At 36.5% G+C, this 25,646-nt stretch overlaps 1 protein-coding gene across 1 annotated transcript; it reads right to left on the bottom strand.

The window, feature by feature from the left end:
- Nucleotides 1-1,759: 1,759 nt before the first annotated feature.
- SLC5A7 (solute carrier family 5 member 7) lies at nucleotides 1,760-24,641 on the bottom strand. Its single transcript, XM_047067514.1, has 8 exons — nucleotides 24,464-24,641; nucleotides 19,790-19,903; nucleotides 18,889-19,044; nucleotides 14,710-14,858; nucleotides 11,175-11,318; nucleotides 7,638-7,791; nucleotides 3,649-3,866; nucleotides 1,760-2,386 (listed from the first exon to the last, which is right to left on the bottom strand). The coding sequence occupies exons 1-8, from the start codon at nucleotides 24,639-24,641 to the stop codon at nucleotides 1,760-1,762; spliced, it is 1,740 nt and encodes a 579-aa protein (XP_046923470.1).
- Between the last annotated feature and the right edge of the window lie 1,005 nt (nucleotides 24,642-25,646).

The following is a 25,646-nucleotide window of genomic DNA, read 5'->3' on the forward strand; positions in this document are numbered from 1 at the left end:
GTATAGATGATGTTCTATAAACATTCTGAATGCGACATCATATTCTCCATCAAGTTTTGATAAAGCATTAAAATATGGGATATTACAACAGGTAGAATTATCTAATTCATATTCTATGAATCACCTGTGAATTTATCTCATGTGTCATTTGATGCTTTTAGGCAATTAAAATTTTTTAAAAAAGGAATTGTAACTTCCTGAACAACACTTTCATACTTAACGTTGAACACTGAATTAACTTCATTTTGTCTATGAATTGCAAAACAGAAACATTTTTGGACAAAATGTTTTAGTTTAAATAAGTCATGGTGCCTTTCTTTATTTGATCAAATGCTCAGATAATTTTTTAGCTCATCAATTCACTCTGCTTTTGTAGACATAGCCCTGGTTATTTCTATAATGTGGCTATGGGGAAAGCATTTAAAATTCTAAAATGGTACAAACCATTAAATAAATAAATAAATATAAATATAAATATATACATATACGTGTGTGCATATATATATATACATATATATATATATACATACACACACACACACACATACATATTTTTTAACTCCAGAAAAGGAGCAAAATAATATTTAATGACCAACCTCATGAAAGTTATGTGGACACCAAATGTTAAAATTGATGGCTTTTTCCCTTTAGGACTTATTTTTATTTTCTTCTTTCATCTGCATCTTAAAATTCACTGTCTACTTTTTGTAGTGATGATTTGTCTAGTACCTAAGACTGGCTTTTGCAAAAAGTGCCAGAGTCACTCTCTTAACATTAAATCATCTTCACTAATGAATATCCAAAATTGAGAGGGTTTTATTTTTCGCTATACTGTTATCTCACCTTAGATAAGGCTCAATGTCACTTCCAGTACCAATTTAGATAGTAATATGGGACACTACTTCTTTTATCATGAAGCAAAACTTTATAAACTTCAGATGAAGACAAAAACCTGTTCTTGTCACTTTCTGCTTAATGGCCTTCTTGATTTATTGCTTTAAGGTTGTCTAATAATCATGCCTTCCATACTCTAGGTATGCTTCTCAATACACATGGTAGCTGTTGGGCACACTCGGAGGAGCCAGTGCTCCTCTACAAAGATGGATTCTACTTTTCCTATTACCTTGTGCATAAAGAAATTCCACGACACAGTATTTTGCATATGTGTTTGCTTTGCCTGTGCTCAGAATAATGTGTGTCACTACAAAGAGAAACAAATTGCATATTCAGCAAATGTTCTAGTTCAGAAGATGCAAGAATAGGTTAACCATCAGGACACCAGGACAATCACCCATTAATTTCTTGCACCATTCATTTGAGTGATGGCAAGTTACTCTCTGAACTTCATCATGAAAATAAACCAGACCCACTAGTGCATTAGCAGACAAGGTCTAGAGCAAGTCTACTGAATTTCCTTGGCTGTTTCATACCTACTGCTTTTTTCTGAATAAAGATAAATACTCTAACCCTCTGTTCTTTGAGTGGGGCTTAATTCACTTTTGAATATTTAACAAAAATATCTAGAGTCAGAATCAAATGAGGATGAGAAATACCGATGAGAAAGCAATCTGTTGCTTTCATACATGATTCCTTCTAACTTGGCTTGCATTTGTGCAACTGCACTTTTATATGGATTTTTATCCACCTGAATGCTGTTTATTTTTTAAGTATATTTTTTATATGATGCAACCCATCTTTCCTGGACTAGCCTGCTATAACACTCTGTTTGTGAAAGCAGTATTTTATGTGGATGGGGTCATTAGGAGTTATCTTCAGTCCCAGACCCTTCTGGACTTGAATCAATGTTGAGGAAGGCCTCCTTATTGGTAAAAGTTGAGCTGAGAGTTATGCTCTGTCGGGGCTTCACAGGTGCAAGTTCATCTAATTTAATATTTTCATTTTTGACCAGAATTGTCTTATCCATGTTTTCTTCACTGTGCCTTGCAACAACAGCATCAAACACATCTAATTTGGGTGGCAAGTTTCCACTCTCAAATAGATATTTGGCTAGATAGGAGATGCAAATGTTGGATAAGAATGAGGTAACCATGGAAAGGGTTTTAAATGGGAATCTCTGATTATATATGCCATTCTTATCAGGGTAATAACCAGGATAAAAGATCAAGGGCTGCAGGTACAGATATGGCTCCCCGCCAGTTATTCTCAAGAAAAGGCCAGACACATAACCTGCCACAGCCCCATACGTGTTGGTTCCCTTGACGAAGAGCACACAGAGCAGCTGCGGGAAGATGATGATGTAAACGAGGTCTGAGCTGAGGTACCAGAGCCCATACACAGTCTTCGTCAGCAAGGCCATGGCTGTGGCAGAAGCTCCAAACACAAACACTGTGATTCGCATAACCCAGATGATTTCTTTGTCTGATGCCTGCAAGAAAATGCCACAGTGACAGCTTTTCACACAGTGCACTGGCTCATTTAAGTGAAGAATGAAATGCATTTCTGTGCTTTAAAGCAGGTCTAAACAATTCCCCTGGTTCAAATAGCTCATTGCAGGCAAAACCAACCTAAACGACAGTATAGGAAGCAAGCAATCTAGGTGGCTTCCCTAGCGGGCCTTTGGGAGAGGTTTCTGTGTGTCTTGTGCAGGAAGCACAGGTCAGCTGCACTTTTCTCTGAATATGCAGGGGGAGAGGTGAGAGGAGCTTATGTGCTGTCACAGGGGAATAATAATGCAAGAGATGGGGTGCCTGGGTGGCTCAGCTGGTTAAGCGACTGACTTCGACTCAGGTCATGACCTCATGGTTCATGAGTTCAAGCCCCGCATCGGGCTCTGTGCTGACAGCTCAAAGCCTGGAGCCCATTACAGATTCTGTGTCTCCCTCTCTGCCCCTCCCCTGCTCATGCTCTGTCTCTCTCTCAAAAAGAAATAAACATTAAAAAATTTAAAAAAAAATAATGAAGAGAGGATTTCATGTACTTTTCATATTAAGGAATAGTTCTTATGTGGCCAGGAGGATGCATGGCCCACCCTTCTTTCCTCTCTTCTAGAAGTCCTACCATCTTTAAGGCCAGCCACCTTAAAAACATGTGGGGCCATTTTGTTAACTATGACCTAGAAAACTAGGGAAAAACAAAGAACAAAGCCTTAGTGAAGGAAGAAGGTGGGCAGGAACTCCTGGCTGCTCAGTGACACAATAGCCCTGTTCTGCACCCACTTGATTCATTAAGGACAATCACACTGAGAGGCTATTTTCTCATGAACATGGACTTGGGAGTTCAAGTGAAGGGTGGGGCAGATGCTACACAAATGACCACAAAATAACGTACTCACCATGCTCTGCTTCAAGTTTCTTATAGTACATGATTAAACTCAAAGTTTTTCTAAGATGTTTTGGGTTTCATTACTTTCATTAGAAAGACAAGAAATGTGAATTGTAGCAATATGACTGTACCTCTTGAAAAATGCTTACGTTGGTTTGTTCCCTTACATACTAACATGAATAGTAAGATGCATTAAAAATATTCATATACAGCATAAATAAAATTCAGCATTATTTAATCTTGTGTGCTTAATCAGAGTAGGGTCAGATTTTAATATAGGATATTAGTAAATATATAATATTACAGATAAAATAAATGCAATGATGACAAAAGCAATAATGCTACACTGGAAAAGACTGTTCTTACATTTTGTCTGAATGAAAGCTGGTAGATGTTCCGGGCAAACATGGAACTTGCTGACAAGATAGAAGAATCTGCTGATGACATAACAGCAGCAGAAACTGCACCGAGACCAAAGAAAGAGATGTACACAGGGCAGAGGTACTTCAGAACAATTGGTAAAATCATGTCTGCTTCATCATTGTCCTTGGGATCTAGAGGCTTATATGTAGTCTGGTTCCAGTCTGTTGAATAGAAATGACAAACATAATAACAACTAAAGAACCACATGCTCTTTATCCATTTGGGGGTCATCCTATTCTCTGGGAGCTTTTGAAATAAATTCAGAATGTATGAATTAGTCTGATCAGAGAAGTGTAATTAATATAATTAGGTACGTTGGTCTAAGTAGGTAGGAAATCCATGTACTGGTCAAGTGAAATGGTCTTATATTCAACTCTGGCTTCTAATGGGTTTTGGTTACACTTAGCCCTATTCACAAGACCTGTTATCTATCTATCTATCTATCTATCATCTATCATCTATCTATCACCAGCTATCTATCATCTATCTATTCATTTATCTACTACCTGCCCATTATCTATTTCTTTTCTGCAGTTGTGACATCAAATTGTACAGAAACATAGAAAACATGTTATAAAACAAAAGCATACATTATTTCTTCAGCCAGTTGGAGGTATGAGGGGACAAGTACTGTTTCAGTCCTAAGTCTTTAGTCATAGAAGCATTAATGGATAGACAATAGTGAGGTTATTCTCATCCATCCTTTTCCTGTATATAAACTTGGTTTTGGAGCTCCCTCAGCATTGTTTTTCTACCAACTAAATCCCTTCTTGCATTGAATTCCACTTACTTGAAATAGGAGGCATGATAGATAAAGCAAAGTCCTTGTTTTATTGAGTAGAAAGTGCAGGTATGAGGCTAACATTTTCAGGAGGTTTTTGAACTCCATGTAACAGAACTCAAAACATAAAAGGCAAAAGGACTCCTGAGGAAGCAGGAGGGCATGCGCATCAGAGGTGTACAGGCAATGTTTTGCAGCACATCTCTGGCTAAGTCTGTGGGCCAGGCTATTAAAAGCAATGAATCAGTTTGATAGTTGTGAGGATAAGGAAAAAAATGGGCAGAGGATGGCAAGTGCCTGATCTTGTTAAAGTAAGAAATAAAAGGAAGAATCACCATTGGATTAATCCAGTGTTTTGCAAACCTGAATGAACATTGGGATCTCTCATGCGTGCCTTTAAAATGCAGAGTCCTACATCCCTATCCTGAAATATTCTGATTGCATATGTCTGAATGATGATAATATTCAGCCAAATCTGGGAATTCACCAAATTATAGTTAATTCGATAGATTGACCTTTGGAGTAAAATTTAATTACAGAATACTATCAATTTATGTGATCTTCACAAAATGATACTGTGAAGCTGACTTAGAAAAACTACATACATGGGGCACCTGGGTGGCTCAGTCGGTTAAGCATCAGACTTCGGCTCAGGTCATGATCTCACAGTTCATGAGTTCAAGCAAGCCCTGCATCAGGTTATCTGTTGTCAGCACAGAGCCTGCTTCAGATCCTCTGTCCCCCTCTCTCTCTGCCCCCCCCTCTGAAAAATAAATAAACATTAAAAAAAGAAAAGAGAAGAAAAACTACATACATAAATTATACAACTGTACATTTTCATACAGAGAAGAATGTGTGTAAATGTTCGAAACATTTTTTAAAAAGCTAAAGTAGGCAACATGAAGTTTCTTCAAATATATAAAAGGTTTTTTGAAAAAATAAAATAAGTAAATGTGCTTTTAAGTTTTAAAATTTGAAACTTGGAAATTATTCCTGATATTGATACTATAAAGAAAATAAAACACTGTATTTTTTTATTTCAGAAAATTTAAATTTTTTACCATAATTGAAGGAATTGCATGATCAATTCAACACGGTCAGCATTATTTTCCAAAATTTTCCATTATTTATGCATGTATCTATGAATTAAAGTTTATTTAGAGAGAGAAAGAGAGAGTGTGCATGCATGAACTGGGGAGGGGCAGAGAGAGAGGAGAGAGAATCCCAAGCAGGCTCTGTGCTGTCAGAGCAGAGCCCAATGCAGGGCTTGATTTCATGAACCATTAATTTTTCATACAACTGAGTGTTTTGAATTATACAAACCTATCAATTAGCAGTCTAAGACTCACCAACATTAATACTATGCTTCTCCAACAGAATCTCAGGTGAACCACTAGTAAAATATGCTATAAGATCATTTAAATTTTATGATATGTTTGCCTGCTGAACTCTAGAATTCATAGAAGGAATTACATCTTTAAATTTATTTTTTAACAAAGGTAATTCTGCATTGTGCTTATATGCTTTTGCATATTATTTACAGAATGGCTATGAAGGCTTCATTGTAAGGGTTACAAAAAATATCCTGTTTTGCACCACACAAGATGGAGAAAATTGTGGTGAAAAACAAACAAAAAAAGTTTATCTTTGAATATATAGTTCTTTACTGTTTGTACCATTATGTGCTGAAGAATAAAATGGAATCTTTAAATGTACATTACTATAGTTCCTTTTTTATTTGCTGAACTTCTTTGATGGCATAAGTACAGGACTGAATAAGAGTGGTTTCCCTCGGATCCTACTATTTTTTTATTCCCCCATTTTCCACTACAGTTCAAACCCACGCTTTGTTGAAGCCAATTTTACAGCATTCCTTGAGATATTATGGTACCAGAAACAACAACCAAGAATATGAACCTATTCCAAAAAAATAGCTGACATTGTGTTTTTCAGTGTGTTGTCCTACAATACACACACATACACACACGCACACATACATGCACATATGCATGAGTGCTCCTGATGCCGGATCTGTTTTCTGATTGTGACATAAATGCTATCTTTTATTCAAAGGCATATAATCACCTTTGTCAGTCATCTTGTTAAGTGTTTGTTTATGTCATGGATGAACAATTGGAATGAAGAGTGTACATTATGAATCATGACTACTTCTTGTAAAAGTTAAATAATCTAATAAACAGCTGTACTAATTGAAAATAAAAGTAGTCACATGAGTATTATCCTGTATCAACTTTACAAACACAGCAGAGTAAAAGGTAAGCTTCTTTAATCTGTTTTAATGACCTTTACCTACAGGACCCCTTTGAATTTGGATTATTGTGTTGTATTTTCATGAAATACCCTTGGAAGCTGCATAGCATAGATATATATGCATCAAGAGTAATTAACAAGTTCAGTAAAATTAAGGGTGAGATTTTAAAAATGTTCTAGATAGAGGCTACTGGGAGATAAGCATTTCATAATGCTTTTTTTTTTTTTACTGATTTTGAGTAAATTATTCTCTAAGTTACTTAGTGCCTTGAGTTTATCTTTATCTTGAAAACTTACTTATTGATTTCTCCAAGAAAGAAAACTTGTAATTAGCAAACTATAAAAAATGTAAATCAGGAATCTCAAGTTCAAAGTGGTCTGTAGGTGTCAGGTAAATTTCTAAGCCAGTGGCTCTCAACTTGGGCTGCACTTTGAGCCACCAAGCAGCTTTAGAAACCACTGCTCTCAGGATCCATCTTAGATTATTAAAATAAAATCCCTGTGGGGTAGGATAGAAATGGGTATTTTTTTCGAGTCCCTTCCCCTCCCCAGATGATGTCTATGTGCACCTTGGTTGAGAAACATTGCTAACAGGATTACATAGACACAATTGATAAGTATACCAGCAAGGGGGGTGGGGGGGAAGGGCATGCTCACAAATGTTTTATTGGTGGGGAGAGCAATCAAACGCTTTTTGGAGGCATGGAGCTAAAATACAATTGTTTGAGTGCTATAACAAATGTCTGTATATGAATATGATGAGAAACAATCAACTGTGTGTGGATAAGAGGGAAAATGGGGGAGGGAGGCCGGCTGGGTGGTAATTGGTCACTTCAGTGAAGCCTCAGTGGGTCCATTAGTGAAGTTACAAGAGATATACCTGTTGATGCTCCAATGGCCCCAATGAGTATGGCTGGTAAAGCCATCACCAGGCACCCAAAAGCTGCCAGGAATGACAACACTTGAGCATAGGTGGCTGAGGATGAAGAGAGGACCCTCTGGAAGTAGGCTTGCCATGGGATTCCACCCAGCATCTGCATGGGAACAGCAGGGACTCAGAATAAATTAGAGGCAAATAACATCTATTAGGTATTTTTTAAATAAGAAGTTGTACAGTTACATGCACAGTAGTCATTTATATGGCTCTCATACATGCCAAACATCTCAACTGCAATCATCACATTTTCAACTGCAAAGAATTTCTTCAAGTTTTTTCCTTCATAATTATATCACACAATCTTTTCTATTCTTTGGTTTCCCTACTTTAAACTGCATTACAACTACCCAGAAGCCCAGAAGCCTTAGCTTTGTTTTTATCTGGAGGTTCTTTTTGTTAAAGTTTATTTATATATTTTGAGACGAGAGAGAGAGAGAGAGAGAGAGAGAGAGAGAGAGAGAACAAGCATGGGGGAGGGGCAGAGAGAGGGAGAATCCAAAGCAGGTTCCATGCTGTCAGCCCCGAACCTGAAGTGGGACTTGATCTCATGAACCATGAGATCATGACTTGAGCTGACACCAAGAGTAGGTCACTCAATGACTGAGCCACCCAGGTGCCTGGGGGATGTACTTAAAATTCTTACTGAGGATACACAATCATAAACATTTTGGATACAGTGAACTATAATGTAATTTGTTGCCTGCTATAAAGAAGTATATACAGCTGCATGGCAATCAGGAACACCTGCAGAAATGACAGGGAGTCAGTTCTGAAGCACTGAGAAGGTGTCACTAGGTGGAGATGGAGAGAGAAGACAGCAACACCTGGCAAGGAATCTAATGTGAAAACAGAAGAAGAAACAAACAAACAAAAACAATGAAACAGCTATGAGACCACCATGTCTTTGGCTTAATTAAAGGTCAGGGTGTGTGGGAGACAGGAGGCAGGGGAATACCTTCCCCTTGATTACTGCCATGGTCCTCTGACTCTCATACAGTCACTGCTCATGAGTGAACAGGTGAATGAATTCCCCATATCACAATGTATTGAAGTTGTTTCTTTAATTGCCTCTGGAATGTATTGTTTATCATTGTCACACCTGTGCCAATGAGAGTGCTTGTTACATATTGATTCCAGAACAATCTCCTCCTTATAAAAGCTATACATGTTCAAAAGTTAAAAAAAAGTAAAATAATGAATTCTAAAATACATAATCCATGTCTCAAGTCTATATTTTTCCAAAACTTTTCCTTTGGTTTGCAACCTGTAAGTCAATACAGATCTTCTCTGACTTACAGTGGGATTACATCCTAATAAATCCGTCATATGTTGAAAATATCTGAAGTCAAAATCAAAAATGCATTTAATACATCTAATCTACTGAACATCATAGCTCACCCTAGCCTACCTTAAAGGTGCTCTGAACACTGACATTAGCCTACAGTTGGACAAGTCATCTAACACAAAGCCTACTTCATAATAAAGCATTGAATATTTTATATAATTTATTGATTACTAGACTGAAAGTGGAAAACAACACGGTGTATGGGTGCAGAATGTTTGTCAGTGTATGTTGTTTACTCTTCGTGGCTGGCTGGGAGCTGTGGCTGGTTGCCGCTGCCCAGCATCACAAGAGACAGGATAGTACCGCATACTGCCAGCCCAGGAAAAGATCAAAATTCAAAGTATGGTTTCTACTGAATTCTATTGCTTTTGCACTACCATAAAGTTGAGAACTTGTTAAGTCAAACCGTGATAAGTCAGGAATGTATGTATATCACTAACATTTTCTATGCCAATGAACATTCATCAACAATTTAGATGCTTATATGAATCTCTACACCATAATTTACATGCCAATCTCTCTGGATATTAAAGTCACCAGAGCTTTGTAAGTGAGGTGAAATCTGACTGCCACAGACAAACAGAAGCTCTGATGGTGAGGTGGAAGATGGGTCTGGAGAAGTGAGATTTGGTTGGGCTGCTGCAGGGAGACCGTGAAGGGCCATTACAATGGGCCAGGTGAGGAATGTTGTCAGTGAGCAGGTTCAGGGTGATACCTTAAAGGTATCCAGAGCAGGAGTCCATAAATCATAAATTTATGACAAGTGGAAGTTCAGAGAGACAACTGGAAGGCTGGAGACCACTCGTGAAACATTTGGAGGCTTCCTTCTGTAGTTCATCGATTCATTCATTATCTATTATTCCACTTTCACTTGTGTTGCATTTTGAAGAATGAACATAACTTAGTCATATAATTTTTTGAGGTGGAAGAAACCTTAGCAGTCATTGGATATATAGCCTTATCTTCAAGATCTGTAAATCTGAGGACTAAAGTGTCATGTAGGAGAAATAAGTTTTGGGTCTTGATTCTCTATTTTAATCCTTCACTCAGACAATGGTGTGATTATGAACAAACTGCCTATCTTCTCTGTCATAATCTTCTCCTATGTAACCATAAATATATCTGCTATGCAGATATAAGTTCATACACACATAATATTTAACCCCATTATCCATTGAATTCATAATTATAATCCAATCTAGAAAAATGTTGGCCAATACATTTACAGTCTTTGGGAAAGAAGCTCTCCTCAGCACCACTAGAAACAACTTGTTTTCTTGTTTTCCTGTCTTCTTACCAGGAAATTCCTTATTGGGACAGACAAATCTGCCTTCAGGGCTGAAATTTACCGAAGTGACATAATGACAAAGTGAAATTACAAACTATTGTGAACCCTCTAAAAAGGAAAAAAAAATAAACAATTTCCCTTTAATTTTGATATAAATGTTAATCTATTTCTTACTTTGAAATCAAAATAAGTGTTTTATTTTTGTAAGTAACCATTCCAAGTAGCAAAATCACAATATCTGGCAGTTTCTTTTGGTTTTCCCATCTTTCCTCAATCTGTGATCTGCCTTTATTTCTTCTGTGCCCCACCTTCACCCCAAAGTCCTGCCAAGTTCCCAAGCTATCTCTGACTTCTCAAGACTTCTTTCTTGGTATCTTTCCTGAGGGACACCTCTTTTTCCAATTTCTGTCTGCACTAAAGGTCTTATGGCACGACTAACTTACTTACTCAGTAATTAGAGACTGAATGGATTACTTATTTTCAGAAGAAGTGGGTTGTAATGCCTAAACCAAAAATACAAATTAAAGCTTTTAGAAGGCTTGGCTTCAGATTGGGGAGGTACCTGGGGGTAGGGCATGGTGTTCTTCACTTATAGCACAGCAGAAATGGGTACACACCATATATTACCCCATTGACATTGTCCCGTGAAGGCTTCACTCTCTCTCCACTTTGACACTAATCAGCTACCACAGTCAGTAAGTGGCTCCAGCCTTCCAACAGGAAGTAGTCAGTGCAGAAACATACATGAGCCAGTAGGTGACATATACATATAAGTCTTAAAATCTTAAAAATATGTTCGATTTTAGGAAAAATGAGACTGCATTCCTCAGGTAAGGGCATTACTTACCAACAACAGAAAACTATCAAGCCAAGTGTAGATTTCAAATGATTCAATGGTCCCCAGCCAAGGCTTTTGGTATTTGGTGTGCAGAGCAGTGTACCCAATGTCAGCAACTGCAGAATGTGACAGGGCGAAGGGGACGCTGATCCACTACAACCAAAGAGGGGCATGAGACTGTTAAACTACAATTTTTTTTACCTGTTTAACATATGCAAGGTTTCGCCACATATTTTGTTTCCTCACAGACCACATAGCTCGGTTGTTCCTCTTGTTCAGACAGAGGAGAACTTGGAATTAAGTTCTCTGCGGGATGCCATGAAATACTTATTTACAAAAGTTAGACTAACATATTATCTATACCTGTGCTTAATTACACCATATCATATCAAATATAAGAGCAGTCAACAAATCTTTGGGAAGAGAATGTTAAGTTTGAGAACATTGAGTATATTGATATATAAACACTTATTGTTTTCTTTGAATTAAAGATGTCCAATTTTTAACATGACAAGGAAAGACCTGATTGAGAACTTGGTGGGTGGCACAAACCTTCAGGCGTGAGTCCAGTGCTAATACAAAAAGAAGGAAGTGAATGGGGAGACCATCTATATGGAACAAGGCAAAGAGGAGAACACACAGGGTGTGCACACACATCTTTTGGGCTACAAGTGGCTTAGGGAAATAGGGCAGATAAACATAAATATATGGAGAGAAATTTGAATTGTAAGCTGAGGGTTGGTGTTTTGTTTTGCAGGCAACTAGAAGCTAGTGGTATTTCTTCTAAGTTTTTTTTTTAAGTTTTTATTTAAATTCCAGTTAGTTAACATACAGTGTAATATTAGTTTCAGGTGTGCAATTAGATACTTACAACACCAGGTGTTCATCATGGCAAGTGCCCTCCATAATGCCCATCACCTATTTCATCCATTCCCCCACTGACCTCCCCTCTGGTAACCATCAGTTTGTTCTGTATAGTTAAGAGTCTGTTTCTTGGCTCACCTCTGTTTCCATATGCTTGTTTGTTTTATTTCATAAATTCCACATATGAGTGAAATCATATGGTATCTGTCTTTCTCCAACTGACTTATTTTGCTTAACATAATACTCCCTAGCTCCATCCATGTCATTGCAAATGGCAAGATTTCACTCCTTTTTTATGACTAATATTCCATTATGTATATGAGCCATATCTTCTTTATCCATTCATCAGTTGGTGGACATTTGGGCTCCTTCCATAATTTGGCTATTGTATATAATGCTTCTGTAAACATCAGGGTGCATGCATGCTTTTGAATTAGTATTTTTGTATTCTTTGAGTAAATACCTAGTAGTGTGATTGCTAGAATGCAGGGTAGTTCTATTTTTAACTTTTTCAGGAACCTCCATAATGTCTTCCAGAGTGGCTGCACCTGTTGCTTTCCCACCATCAGTGTAAGAAGATTCCCCTTTCTCCACATCCTCACCAACACCTGTTGTTTCTTCTGAGTTTTAAAAAGAGTTTAGTATATTTCTTCTGCATTTTAATTTCTAGATGTGAACAGTGAGCTTAGGAGAAGAATAAGTCAGAAAAAGCAGTAGGTACACTGATATGACTCAGGTAAAGGCGCGAAATAGAGTGATGATATTGGAAATAGAAAGACATTGGTACTAAAAAGGATTATGAAGAGAGATTCAACAGTCCTTACATTAGAGTGGGAAGAGAGTTCAGAGAGGGAAAATGAGCAGATGAACCTCATGTTTACAGTTGTGGAGCTCCAAGGATGGTGATAAAATCAACAGAATTGGAGAATTTGAGAAAAGGAAATGGTAAGGTGTGAGTTGATACATTAATTATGCATCCATGTATAGCCATTTGAAGGTTGGAAAACAAACCATTCTTGGCCTTTTATTCAGTCAAATCAATAGGCCCTTAACTTATAACCAAGACAACTTGATTCCTTATCAGTTTAGCTACATTTTGTAGCATAAAAGCACTCTAACATTTATACCCACATATATTTGCCCTACCATCTTTGTACTGGCATGCTTGATTTATGCACCTGTGCATTTTAAGTTCTGGTCTCATGAAAAGCAATGAGAAATTACATTTATTGTCAATAAATAGCTTCATCCCCTGAGGTTGTGTTTGTTAGAATACCAAGTGCATCATGAGAGCTGACATTGCCAAACCAACCATGCCTCCAAGGTTCTGAACAGAGATTTATTTCTGGAAGTGTATGATGATGCTAAGGAGAATTGTGAATTTCAGCACTGCCCACTTGCTTTTGACAATTTAAAAATTAAAAAAGTAGGAGTCATTAAGCAAATTAAATATACTTGAATTCAATTAAAATATAAGTGAATGAAATTCCATGAAATGCACATCAGTTCTAGGGGAAAAAGAGGAAATATTATGATCATTGCTAGCATATGTTAATTTAAGGCTGAACTGTAACTTTAGTTGTAGTCAGTTCTTTTAAATTTTTTCCTCCATTATTAATGATGCTAGAAAACAAACAAAAAAAAAACAAAAACAAAAAATGAGTCTGAGATTCAACTTAATTTTTCTGACTGTCTAGTGTGAACACTAGCATAGGGTGAAGAGCTTTTCATTATGAGAAAAATAAGGAAAAAAGAGGAGGCTCAAGGGTGCTTTAATCATCTGTGGAAAGTGAGTCATGATGTGCAGTCTCAATGTGCTCTGTCCGTGGCCTTTCTTCAAGGGCACCACCCCTACAGGACACACAGCTGAGATAACATACACATGTCTGAACTCAATACAGTGCCCAGCACGGAGTGGTCACACCATTTTCTTTATACTACCTTAGAATTGTCTTAGGCTTTGGATATTATATGGATAATAATACAGTCTTGACATTTTAAGATGTTGAGTTTGCAAAGGCTCAACATTGACTGAAATGTGCATGTAAAACACAAAAGCACTTTTAATATAATACCAACAATATTCACGTCTCCATAATTCAGTATTTTTTACTGAAAAAACACACATATATTACCTAATTTAATCTAGAACTTACAAACAATACATAATAAATCTTGTGCCCTTTCTTTGTTTTGAGACCCCAAATAGTGATGATAAATATTGAAACCCACAGTTTTTCCAATGGGATAGTTTCTGTCTTATGAGCAGTCTTATGGAATTAAAACTAATACAGGGGAAGGTTAAAAGACTAATGCAGGTAAGCACCAACATTGACATTTTAACTCTGAGGTGAAGTGTTTTTTTGCTTTCAAACTCAAGGGAGAGCATACATAAGTTTCCATCAAATGTGGGCATGAAGCAAAGCAAGTCCTAGACCTTGCTAAGAATTAAACTGAGGGCATATTTTCTGTCAAAATCCAACTAAATGACTACAGTTTTTCATCCAATTAATTAATTGAGAAATTTAAAGTCTCAAATCATACACAACTTACTATGTATTGCTCATGATGGAAAATAACGTTTCTATTCAATTTTGCTGAGTTAGTATAAAATACCACATTATCTTTTAGAAAGAAGAAGGAAAGGAAAGGAAGAAAGTCTGTGAATGGCCCCACTTACCAGGCCTATGAAGATGCAGAAAAGCTGAACTACATCCGTGTAGGCCACGGAGTACAGACCACCCACCAGCGTGTAGAGAGTGGCAATGAGCGCAGAAACAATGACAGAAGCTTGCACATCAACGTCAATGATCACGCTGATGGTGGCTCCTGAAGAAAGCAGATAAGAGAATGCTATGGTCAAGGTACTCAAATGGATTCCACTTTCTGTTCAAGGATACATTGAATGTTCAGTACCAGCAGGTAGTGCCTCTGTGTCATGTGAAATGTATTGGATGATAACAGCCAAAGTGAATTGTCATATCAAAATCTTAAAATCTATAATATATTCTTCCTTCCTGAAATTGGCACTTTGGTAACTTATATAGGTGGGAGCACCCAAAATTGATGATATGACCTCAGAATTCCATGAAATATATTAAATTTAATACCATTATAAGAACTTTCAAGGGCACCTGGGTGGCTCAGTTGGTTAACCATCCAACTTTTGGTTTCAGTTCAGGTCATGATCTCATGGTTGGTGAGTTCAAGCCCTGCGTGGGCTGGCAGTGTGGAGCCTGCTTGGGATTCTCTGTCTCTTTCTCTCTCTCTCTTTGCCCCTCCCCTGCTTGCACTATCTCTGTCTCTCTCAAAATAAATAGACTTAAAAAAAAAAGAACTTACAATAATTTTACTAGCTATCCGAAACAGACTTTAATTAAATATATGCAATGTATTTACTCATATTCACGAGATAAGCACAATCACGCACTTCCACATTTTACAATTAATGTTCATTTTCCATTTTGCATTAACTCTGACCCCTGCTAGCTTTTCTTAGATGACAGATGGTATAAAGTGCCAAGGTTTAAGACAACATTGTAGGAGAAAGTAATAAAACTGGTAAATTTAATCCAGTCCTACTGCTAGGACACAAACGTATTGAAGAACCCTAGATTTCAACATCATATTTTTAAGTAATTTTCCTTATCAGAATTTTAAACCTGCCTTAGAAATAAAATTTATGTTTTTCTTACTTTCTGACTGCTTATGTGTTTTTGATGTCTATATTTCCAATGAGAATATGAGGATAGGGACACTGGACCACTATGGTCCTTGGACTTCCAGTTCAGAATTCACCTGCTGCTTTACACATCCTTTCTCCACCATTTTCAAAAGTTACATAGTTTATGTTTCATATTGTTAAACACAGCAATTATAGGAACCCCAACATACGTGCAACACATCTGTGATTTTTTTGTATCATTAATTTCAATCTTATGTTCTGCTACCACTCCTCAAATGCATGCTAATAGCATATGCAAACCACCAGAGACGAAAATCCATTTTCTCAAGGAGCAGTGTAAACTATTTTGATCTAAGATAACAAAATAAAATATTTTTCAAGAATTTTTTTCTGAGTGATTTGGCTTTGGTAACAAAATTAAATTATTTTTATGAGTAAAAATGAATTAGTAAAAAGTCTGGTATTGGAGAATGAAGATGAAGGAAGGTGGTCAATTTGGATCAGTGCAAAGGTGGTGACTTTGGATAGCAGATTGAGTTTTTGCTTCATGTTGAAACCTTAGTTGTGATTCTTTGCCAATCTTCTTTTGGTCTGGTTCTTGACTTTAATAACATTTCTAAGTCATATCTCAGGAATGAAAATTCCAATTATTACCTGCCTCTTTGGGCTGCTGTTTAACTTTCTACCCATTGTGACGTTTTTATTAATTCCATACCTCCAAAAGGTAGGGAGGGAGGCTGTATGCTACAGAAAAAAAGATCATTGGACTAGGATTTTAAAGACTTGGGTCCTGGTAAATACTGCCATTTGGTTGTAACTCAGTGGTTTTAAAGAAATCACCCATTTTTCTATCACTATTAAGATTGGGGTTAATTTTTTCTCTAAAATATTTTCTAAATAATTCCATCATTTATAGTGACTAAAATTGAAGTTACATTTCCAGATCTGCTGTGAAATATTAGTTTAATCATGAAGCCATAAAAATAAACATAAAATAAAGTTATAAAAATTCACCGAATTTGAGCTGTGAGAAGTATAAATACACATTTTTAAAAAAAAATGTATGTAAAGGATGTTGTCCATTTATGCCAAGAAGATAGTTTAAAATTCTCCTAAGTTTCAGCACATTCACAAGAAGGTGATAATGTTATATTTGTCTATTCTTAAGTGTCCCAACTTACTTCTAATAAACACTAATTTTGAATTATGTCCCACTATTATTTTTGAAGAAAATATGTGTTAATTTAGAAAGACACATTCTCTTTACAAAAGCATATATTCCAAACAATAGCAGCAATGTTTTTTATACATGTTTTTGATATGTGTGTGCATCTGTGTAGAGAGGGATATATAGATATCAACACATTTTACATATATAGTGACATAACACACAGATGTAGATACACACACATATACAATAATAACTAACTGAGCGAAGTTTAGAGTTTGGTTCAAGTTTATATTTCAAAAATACTTTAGAAATATTAGTTTATTATTTTAACTCTCCCTTCAGGGCTCTGTTACATAAATTGATCTGTATTCCATGAAAGTGAACATTTTGTATTCATTCTGTTAGCTACTGAGCCCACTCCTTTTTAAATATCTCAGCAGGCTGTTCTTAAAACCAACATTTTCTAGTGTTAAAACCAATGACAAACTACCATTGCTTCTTGGCTAATGACAGCGAGGTGGCAAAGGAGATGTATTTTTACACATAATTTCATTAGGCTATAGGTGCAGTGGTAGTTGTGGAGAATTATTATATAGTACCTAGAAAGTGCAACATTTTCCACTGAGTTATTACAATATTTTATAGCTATCAAACTTTTTTTCTTTTCTACATCAAATCATCCCTTCATTTTATAGTTGGAGACCAAGAAGATAAGATTATATGGGAGTTTAAAAAATAATGTCATGAAAGGAAGTATAAACTAATGTCTGACATTACAGAGGTCAGATCTGATGATAATACTGAAGCCAGAAGGTAAGTTTGTAGTATAGAATATACACCATAGAAGGAAATTCATCTTATCTTACTTTTGCTTTGACCACTTAGGGTCTAGCTATAGACATAAGCCTTTTATCTTCATTTGTAAGAAGAGATGGAGAGAAACATACATGGATGCCTGGATATCAAACACGGACACAGCTCACTGAGGAAGGTTATGGAACTTCCAAGTCTATTAATCTTCAAGAAGGAACTCAGCACTCAGTGAAATTTCCCCTTGATGAAAAGGCAAATTATTGAACCTGACCGATCTTCCACCATCTTGTTTTCTAAACCTTGCAAGTGGGCTGAGAACTGATGGGCCAAGGATAAGTTGTTCTTAGCATTAATTGGTCTTGGTAGTAAGTTAGATCCTAAGAAGTCTCCATTCATTTTCTAGATCCCTAAACATATATACAACCCAGTACTTTAGGATGTACTGGGATTACACTGAGAAAGGAAATGTTTTTCTTCTCCTCTTTTGAAGAAAGTATAGCCATAGATGATTCATTCATTCATTCATTCTTTCATTCATTTGTGAGAAGATTATAACTGTTAACAAGATACAAGTCCTATCTTCAAGAACTTTAGAACTCCCTTTGTGAGGTTGGATTTGGGCATGATATAGATAAACAGGCACATAATAATACAAAGTGACAAGTCCAATGAAAATAAAACTCTAGGTATCTAAGGAAGCCCATGGGAAAGGCATCTGGCAAGGTCAGGATGTCTGGCCCAAGGAAGTGACATCTATAAGAAGATTGAAGGACATTTCCTGGTTTTCTAGGCAGATGTGCAAAATTGTAGGGGGGGGGGAGGAGTCCAAAGCAGAGGGCACCTGGGCTTGCACAGTGTCAGAGGCAAGACAGGAGGTCTAGAGTTCTGGAAAAGTAAGGAGGAGTGGGGGGGGGAGGATGATGAAAGAAACAAGAGCCTAAGTCATAAAAAGCTTTATGGGCCCACTTAAAAGTTTAGAAAGGGACAGTAAAGGGACATGATCAGATTTGTGTTTTAGAAGGATGAGTCTGGCTACCATATGTAGACTAGAGGAAGAGGGCTGAACCATAAGCAGGGAGATGGTTGCATTAATTCAGGTGAGGGAAGCTGCAGGTAGCCTGGCTTGTGGCTAAAGGGAGTAAATTTGTGTATGTGCTGCTCATCAACCAGAGAGAGGCAGAGGTCCTTACCTAAGGCAGAGAAAATGGCTGCAGCCCAAAACATTTCTCCCATTAGCGCAGGAATAAATAGGAGCCCACCCATGCGCTTTCCATAGATCTGCTGAAACGGGTCTAACATAGTCACATATCCTTTGGAACGCATAGGCTTTGCAAAGAACAAACCACCTAAAAGAAATTAAAGTGTTTATGAGAAAATAAAAAAATCATAATATAATAGTCTTTGCCAACATTTTATTATGTTATAATTTCTCAAGGGAAATACATTTTTTAGAATATTTATATGTGTGGAGGAACCAGACTAAAATACACTGTGAATACAGAACCAAGACATACTTAGTAACAAAACATGACTTTCTTAATACGTTTTGTCATTGTATGCATCAAAAGGGCCATTGAATAGTATATCCGAGGCATGTAGATTTAAAAACATGGACCAGCGTGGCATTCGCTAAAATGCCTTTGTATCACCCAGAATAACATTTAGACGCTGATTAAGCACAAAATCCAATAAAAGTATTTTAACGGCAAAAAATATTAGGAACTCTGTTATATAATATTCTTGACCTTTTCTTAGTTTTATTTACAAAAAGAAATTCAGGTACAATTCAAGTTGATTCATTGTTAATGATATCTCTACACTATTTTTGAAAGAAAAAAAATCATACATTAGGAAATTGACTATTCTCTTGCCATCAGAACAAGGGACTAAAAACATATTCCATAGTCAAGAGATCAAATAATCTAAGCATTAGTGTTACTGATTTCTGGTAACACCTACTTGAGAGAATTCTGGTAACATTTTTTTTCCACAATAGTTATTTACAGTTTGACTTGTTATTTCATTTGTTATTTGTACTCCTGTTCTTTATGCTTTACTGAGTGTGTCACTAAAGTTTAAATTTTCACTTACCTAAAATCAGACTAAGAGAATATCCAATTGGTGCCTGAGCCCAAGCTAGACCATAGTCTGGTACATACACTGCTTCAGCTGTCCCGTTGATGTAACCTCCTCCGACCCAGGTGGCTGAAATAGAATGAAGAGTGAGGGAAAGACACTGCCAAACTCCTCATACCCCAGACCTGCTCACGTTGACACAGTGGCCAGTAGCCTCCGGTGACTGCTGAGCACCTGAAATGTGGCTAGTCTGGATTGAAGTGTTCTGGGTGTAAAATATATACTGGATTTCAAAGACTTCATATGTGAAGGTGAATGTAAGGTGTCTCAATAATTGTTTTTGCATTAATTATATGGTGAAATGGAAACATTTTCAATGTATTGAGTTAAATACATTCTATTTTTTATTACGTTATTCTACTTTATACTTATTCCTCTACTTTTTAATGTTCTTTAAAAAAGGTTTGTAGAAAATTTAACATTACCTCTGTGACTCACATTATATTTCTATTGGACAGTGTTGCCTTGTGTTTGTTGAGGTCAAGTTTCTTTATTTTAAGGTTTTTCTGTTTTAATTGTATTGATCTTTTCACATGGATCACGATTATCTTCCTCAAGGAGGGGGCAGGGAGAGGCATTCGCAGTTGTAGATGTATGTACTTTATAAAAATTTTATTTTTAATTAATAGGGGCACTTCTTAAACACTCTGGGTACATAGGATTTTGGCAGAGCTGTTCTGCATCCTAACATTTTACTTACTTTCTTAAATTATTAAAGGAGAGATGACACTTTTACTCCAAGGTGTCCTAAAGTGACTTTAAATTATGTTTTTCCTCCTTCTTTCCAAGTACCTAACATATGCTTAGGACCTGGGCTGATATTAGAATTTGAATGTTGACTGCACACCCACTTGCATTCTTCATTCTAATCTGGGTCTTTTAGTAAGATATTTGATATTTCACGGAGAATAATAAGAAATATGTCTTCTTCAGATGTTATTTAATAGAACTCCTGTAGCATAACAGTTGAAGGAAGAGGTCAAGGATCCAAAGAAAACACATGTTGGGTAAACAAGTTTGGGCGAAGAAGGATCTATAAACTCTACCATTTTCTCTGAGAAGGTAGTATCATATATGCTTCTTCCTGAAAAGCTAAAGTTAATGGAACACTTAAATCCTTATAGTTTTTTTTTAATGTTTATTTACTTTTGAGAGACAGCGAGAGAGAAAGAACTGGGGGGGGGGGGCAGAGAGATAGAGGGAGACATAGAATTTGAAGCAGGCTCCAGGCTCTGAGCTGTCAATACAGAACCTGACACAGGGCTCAAACTTGTGAACCACGAGATCACGACCTGAACCGAAGTTGGTCACTGAACTGAGCCATCCAGGTGCCCCAAAGCTTTATAGTTTATTTCCTTTTAAGAATATTGCCAAAATATCTAAAAGAATCCCTTGTAGAATGTGTGTAAAATTATGAGGAACATGCGCTGGCTTATCAGATAGGAGTCTGAATTCTAGGCTATATCATCCAACTGGGAAAAAAATTTGACTCTGAAAAATTCTCTGAAATCTCACAATTAGAATGTAAGTAAACATGTATTTGAAACTATCAAAGACAAGTGTTTCTACTGTGTTCATTCCAAAATTTATCTGGCGTTTAATCCAGATACCAAGCAAAGAAGGGAATGTTTTAAGGTTAGTATTTTTTTTAAAGGTTAACATGAAAAGATCTCCCTAGAAAAAAATCTTAAGCACATTTAAATGGAAATACAAAAACCCTAAATTAGGACAAATATGCATATATCAGCCCCTCTCATCTGCTTGCTAGCTTTTACATGGCTGTGAATAAATAACAAAAGCTATTATTTGTTTTTCTCATTTTAAGCCCTCCTGTAAATTTAAACAGGGTTTCCCCCTCCACTGGGTGTCTAACTAGGACTTGAAGAAATTATTTTCACAGTCATAGAATCAGACTTGATCCTCGTTCTAGGAGAATCTGGAAACTAGGAAACTGGAACCCCTAAGAACACACTAGCAATGTTTCATTGCATAAAGGAAATGGTCTTATGAGCACAAAGCTTATAAGTGATCATTTTTCATTGTGTAGATGTCCTCTCCCTTATCCAAAAACAAAATTGGTGTCTGAATGATTGTAAACATATAGAAGTGAAGACTTGATTACTTATCCTGGTTAAAGCCCATCCATTTTTATCACTCTAGTCTCTTCTATGCCAGAATTTGCTCTGCATGTTTGTATATTTCATGTCAGATTTATCAGTGAGAACAATAACTCTTTTAAACTATATGCACTATATGCATTTTTATTTTTTAATCTTTATTCTTTAACAAATATATATGATCAATGAATCTGACAAGATATAGATAATATGGTTCAGATTTTAAATGAGTTATGATATTGACCAAGGTTCTTTTCAGTTCTTAAAGACTGAAAAAAAAATCTTTTTTTTTTTTTTTTAATTTTTTTTTTCAACGTTTATTTATTTTTGGGACAGAGAGAGACAGAGCATGAACGGGGGAGGGGCAGAGAGAGAGGGAGACACAGAATTGGAAACAGGCTCCAGGCTCTGAGCCATCAGCCCAGAGCCCGACGCGGGGCTCGAACTCCCGGACCGCGAGATCGTGACCTGGCTGAAGTCGGACGCTTAACCGACTGCGCCACCCAGGCGCCCCAAAAAAAATCTTTAAAAATTGAGATAGACTATGAAACTTCATATGAAATAATCATGATTCAAATTCTTCTATACACTTTAAAAAACTGTTAGGCTGACATAATCATTCTAGATCATAAAAACAAATTCTGCAATATTATCTTTATGAACACAATAGATCTAATATTAAACTAGAGTCATAGAACACTATAATAATTTTCAATGAATAAAAACTTTGATGTACAGCAACTCATTTATTCTTTTCAACAATTTTTTGAGTGAAATCAGTTTCTATTGTTTTATTTCACTTTTCTTCTCATTTTCTTGGTATAGGAGAAACCTGAAGGGAATATAATCACAATGTTTTGCTTCACTTCAGATGCCAGTATCACATCTGGATCTTTAGGGTAAAAAAGAAGTGTTGTTGCTATAATGAAAAATGAAAATTAAGATGTAAAGTTGTGCATGGTGTTCATCAGGATAATAAGGAAACAACATCTGAAAATCTATACCAACATTTCAGTAAACATACGCAAGTTGTAGGGTTATGGATGATTCTTAATCTTTATGTTTTCCTACTTATCTGTGTATAATAGATATCACAGAAAATATTTTGCACAATACAATTTGTTCTGTATATGTGAGTATATAGAAAAATTGAGACACGGGGGTAAGAAAGGACCTTTTTACAAATGTTGTGCCTTTATATTCTAGAAAGGAAGCAAAGCCAGCTAGAGGCCTGCACTTGGTGCATTGCGGAGGGGTCCCAGGGTGTGGCTGCCAAAAGGCCAGGGTTTGGTGCTAATTCTAGCCCTTACTTCCAGAGACCTTTCACAGTGGTCAAATATAAACAGCCTCATAATGATCATAAGAAACTATACACAGTTGAAGAAGAATTAAAGGAACATAAAATGAGCATGTCTGAAAAATAAAACCTATAGTCCATAAACTATTCTAGAACATTGTAGGTTTCAGATGGCCAGCAGGGATGCAGCCTTCACAGACTGTTCTGTTAAACTATTTCATATACAGATGAATCATATTTAAATAGCACATCAGGAAGGAAACTGGGCATCATTTGGATATGATTTCTCATGGGATATTTTCCAATGGGCCCTCAGAGTTCTGGTTAGTCTGGATTATGTTGCTAATGTTTAAAAACCTAGTAAGAATCAGAAGTGAAATGTTATTGTTAGTGAATATATATCAAATAATATTAAAGATATAATTTTAAATTGTTGTTTTTCAGAAATATTTTCAACAACAAATAAGAATATAAAAGAGAAACAAGTTACCACTTAAACAGAACCACCTTTGGGAACAGGAGGAAAGATATCAGCTTCTCTGAGCCCAAAGGGTTTTGAGTAGGAAAGGGCTGCAGATGCAGGCTAAGGCATTTCAGTTGGGACACGCCCTAGCTTTCCCCCTTTTATATCAAGCCTCCTGGAAATCTTTTTTTTTTTTTTTTTTTTTTTTTCCCCAGTGCTGTGGATTCTTAACATGTGATTATCTTCCTCTGAGGAAATTGGTTTATTAAATGGGAGGATAAGGTTCCAAAACAGGGCATCTCTCAATATGGAATTGTGTTGCCCCTAATTGATTTATTCAGTTGAAAACTATCATGAGTTAATGTTCATTGACATTCATCATTTAAGGCAACAAAAATTCACAACTTTGTACCTGTATTAATGAACATGATGAGACACTGACTTTATCACATAGCTTGTAAGACTAAGACACTTTTCTCCTTTGTTTTTATTCTGTTCCCACCCACTGAACTGTCCGGATCCTCCAGATTTGTTTCATTGATATTGTGTCCAGCGATTTTTATAAAATCATTTTGTTCAAGTTCTACTGAGTTGACACCCACTTATTTTTGTTTCAAAAAAGTAAAATTATTTTTAGGATATGTAAGTAATGAACTTAAAGAATCCCCAAAGGACAAAGGCTAATGTTTGCTTTGTCACTCTGAGAAGCCAAGGAGGGGTGGGCAGCATGGAGCAGAGGCATCAGAACCTACCTGTCATGGTAAATCCACCCACCAGCAGACCAATGTCTCGGCCACCAACTATGATGGCCTCGCTGCGCTCTTCTGAGCTGCCACTGTTTTTGGTTCTCCAGGCAGCCCATATTCCAACCAGCAATATTAGAAGGTAGAACACGATGATAGCAATCAGTCCTTCCACATGGAAAGCCATTTTTATCTAGGGGTCCAGATTCTTCCACAGTGAGCTACTTCATTAAGATTTCTGAAGAAAATACAGTAATGCATTATAAACCAGCCAAGCATGCATAAGCAGCTGGGAATAAACCAGCTGGCTCATGAGAGATCCTGTGCCACTTACAGAAAAAGCACATTGAAATCGCATATGACACTAGCAGTTGCCAACACATGTCCACTATTTTATTCTAATTAGTATTTAACAGTTTAACATTGTTTTGAGCCTCCAAGGGGGGAAAAAAAATAGAAATGGCTGTTTACCAAATGTAATCATGGTCACTTTTTGTGCTTAATAAATTCTTTTAATTTAAAATTAACCTTGTCTTGTATCATAACTGAGTCTCAGTTAAGATCATTTACAAAGAGGATGCATCTGGCTTTTGGAACTAACTTACTATTCCATCTAGAATTATTGTAAGACTACCCTGAAAATTCTAACATATTCTTACATTCAGTCATCCATTCATTCTTCTATCTCTCCTTTCAAACAATTGTAGGGAATGGTTCCAAAAGTAATGTGCCATACAAATATCTGGGGAAAAAAAACTTTAGGAAAACCAGTTTCAAAAGCACATCAACTCTAATTTTCAACAAGTGCCCGTGGTCCAAGTTACTGTAGCAACTATAGATGGTACATTGTTTAAAGAATGTACCTTTTAGCCTGCTCTTCTGGCTCTTCCATTGTTCTTTGCTCTTTTCATCTCTCCCCCCTCCTGAACTTAATGGTAGGTACAAGAAAACAATTTAAAAATACAGTATTGCCTAAATATATAAGAGGGGGTCAAACGTATTAAAAACAAGACTTCTTAAGAGACATATGTCAAATTCTAACGCCTTCACCTTCAGGAATTCTTGTTCTCTGTTATTTTTCAACCCTCGTGACCATGGCTATTTCATGCACTCGCGTTCACACAAGCACGTTTCTGGGGGGAAATGCAGGTATTTGTGTTCGCAGGTGGGTGATGAGTCCTTGGGTGAAAGA

Source organism: Lynx rufus, unplaced genomic scaffold, assembly GCF_022079265.1.
Source record: "Lynx rufus isolate CCGP_SWC_20201006 ecotype Redwood Valley unplaced genomic scaffold, mLynRuf1.p SCAF_8, whole genome shotgun sequence".
Lineage (NCBI taxonomy): Eukaryota > Metazoa > Chordata > Mammalia > Carnivora > Felidae > Lynx > Lynx rufus.

Coding starts and splice junctions, on each gene's coding strand:
- SLC5A7 (XM_047067514.1), bottom strand. CDS start 24,641: ATGGCTTTCCATGTGGAAGGACTGATTGCTATCATCGTGTTCTACCTT. Junction 19,045..19,789: donor TTCTCTTAGTCTGATTTTAG/GTAAGTGAAAAT, acceptor AATTTCTTTTAG/GTGGTTTGTTCTTTGCAAAG. Junction 7,792..11,174: donor TTGATAGTTTTCTGTTGTTG/GTAAGTAATGCC, acceptor GTTCCCATGCAG/ATGCTGGGTGGAATCCCATG.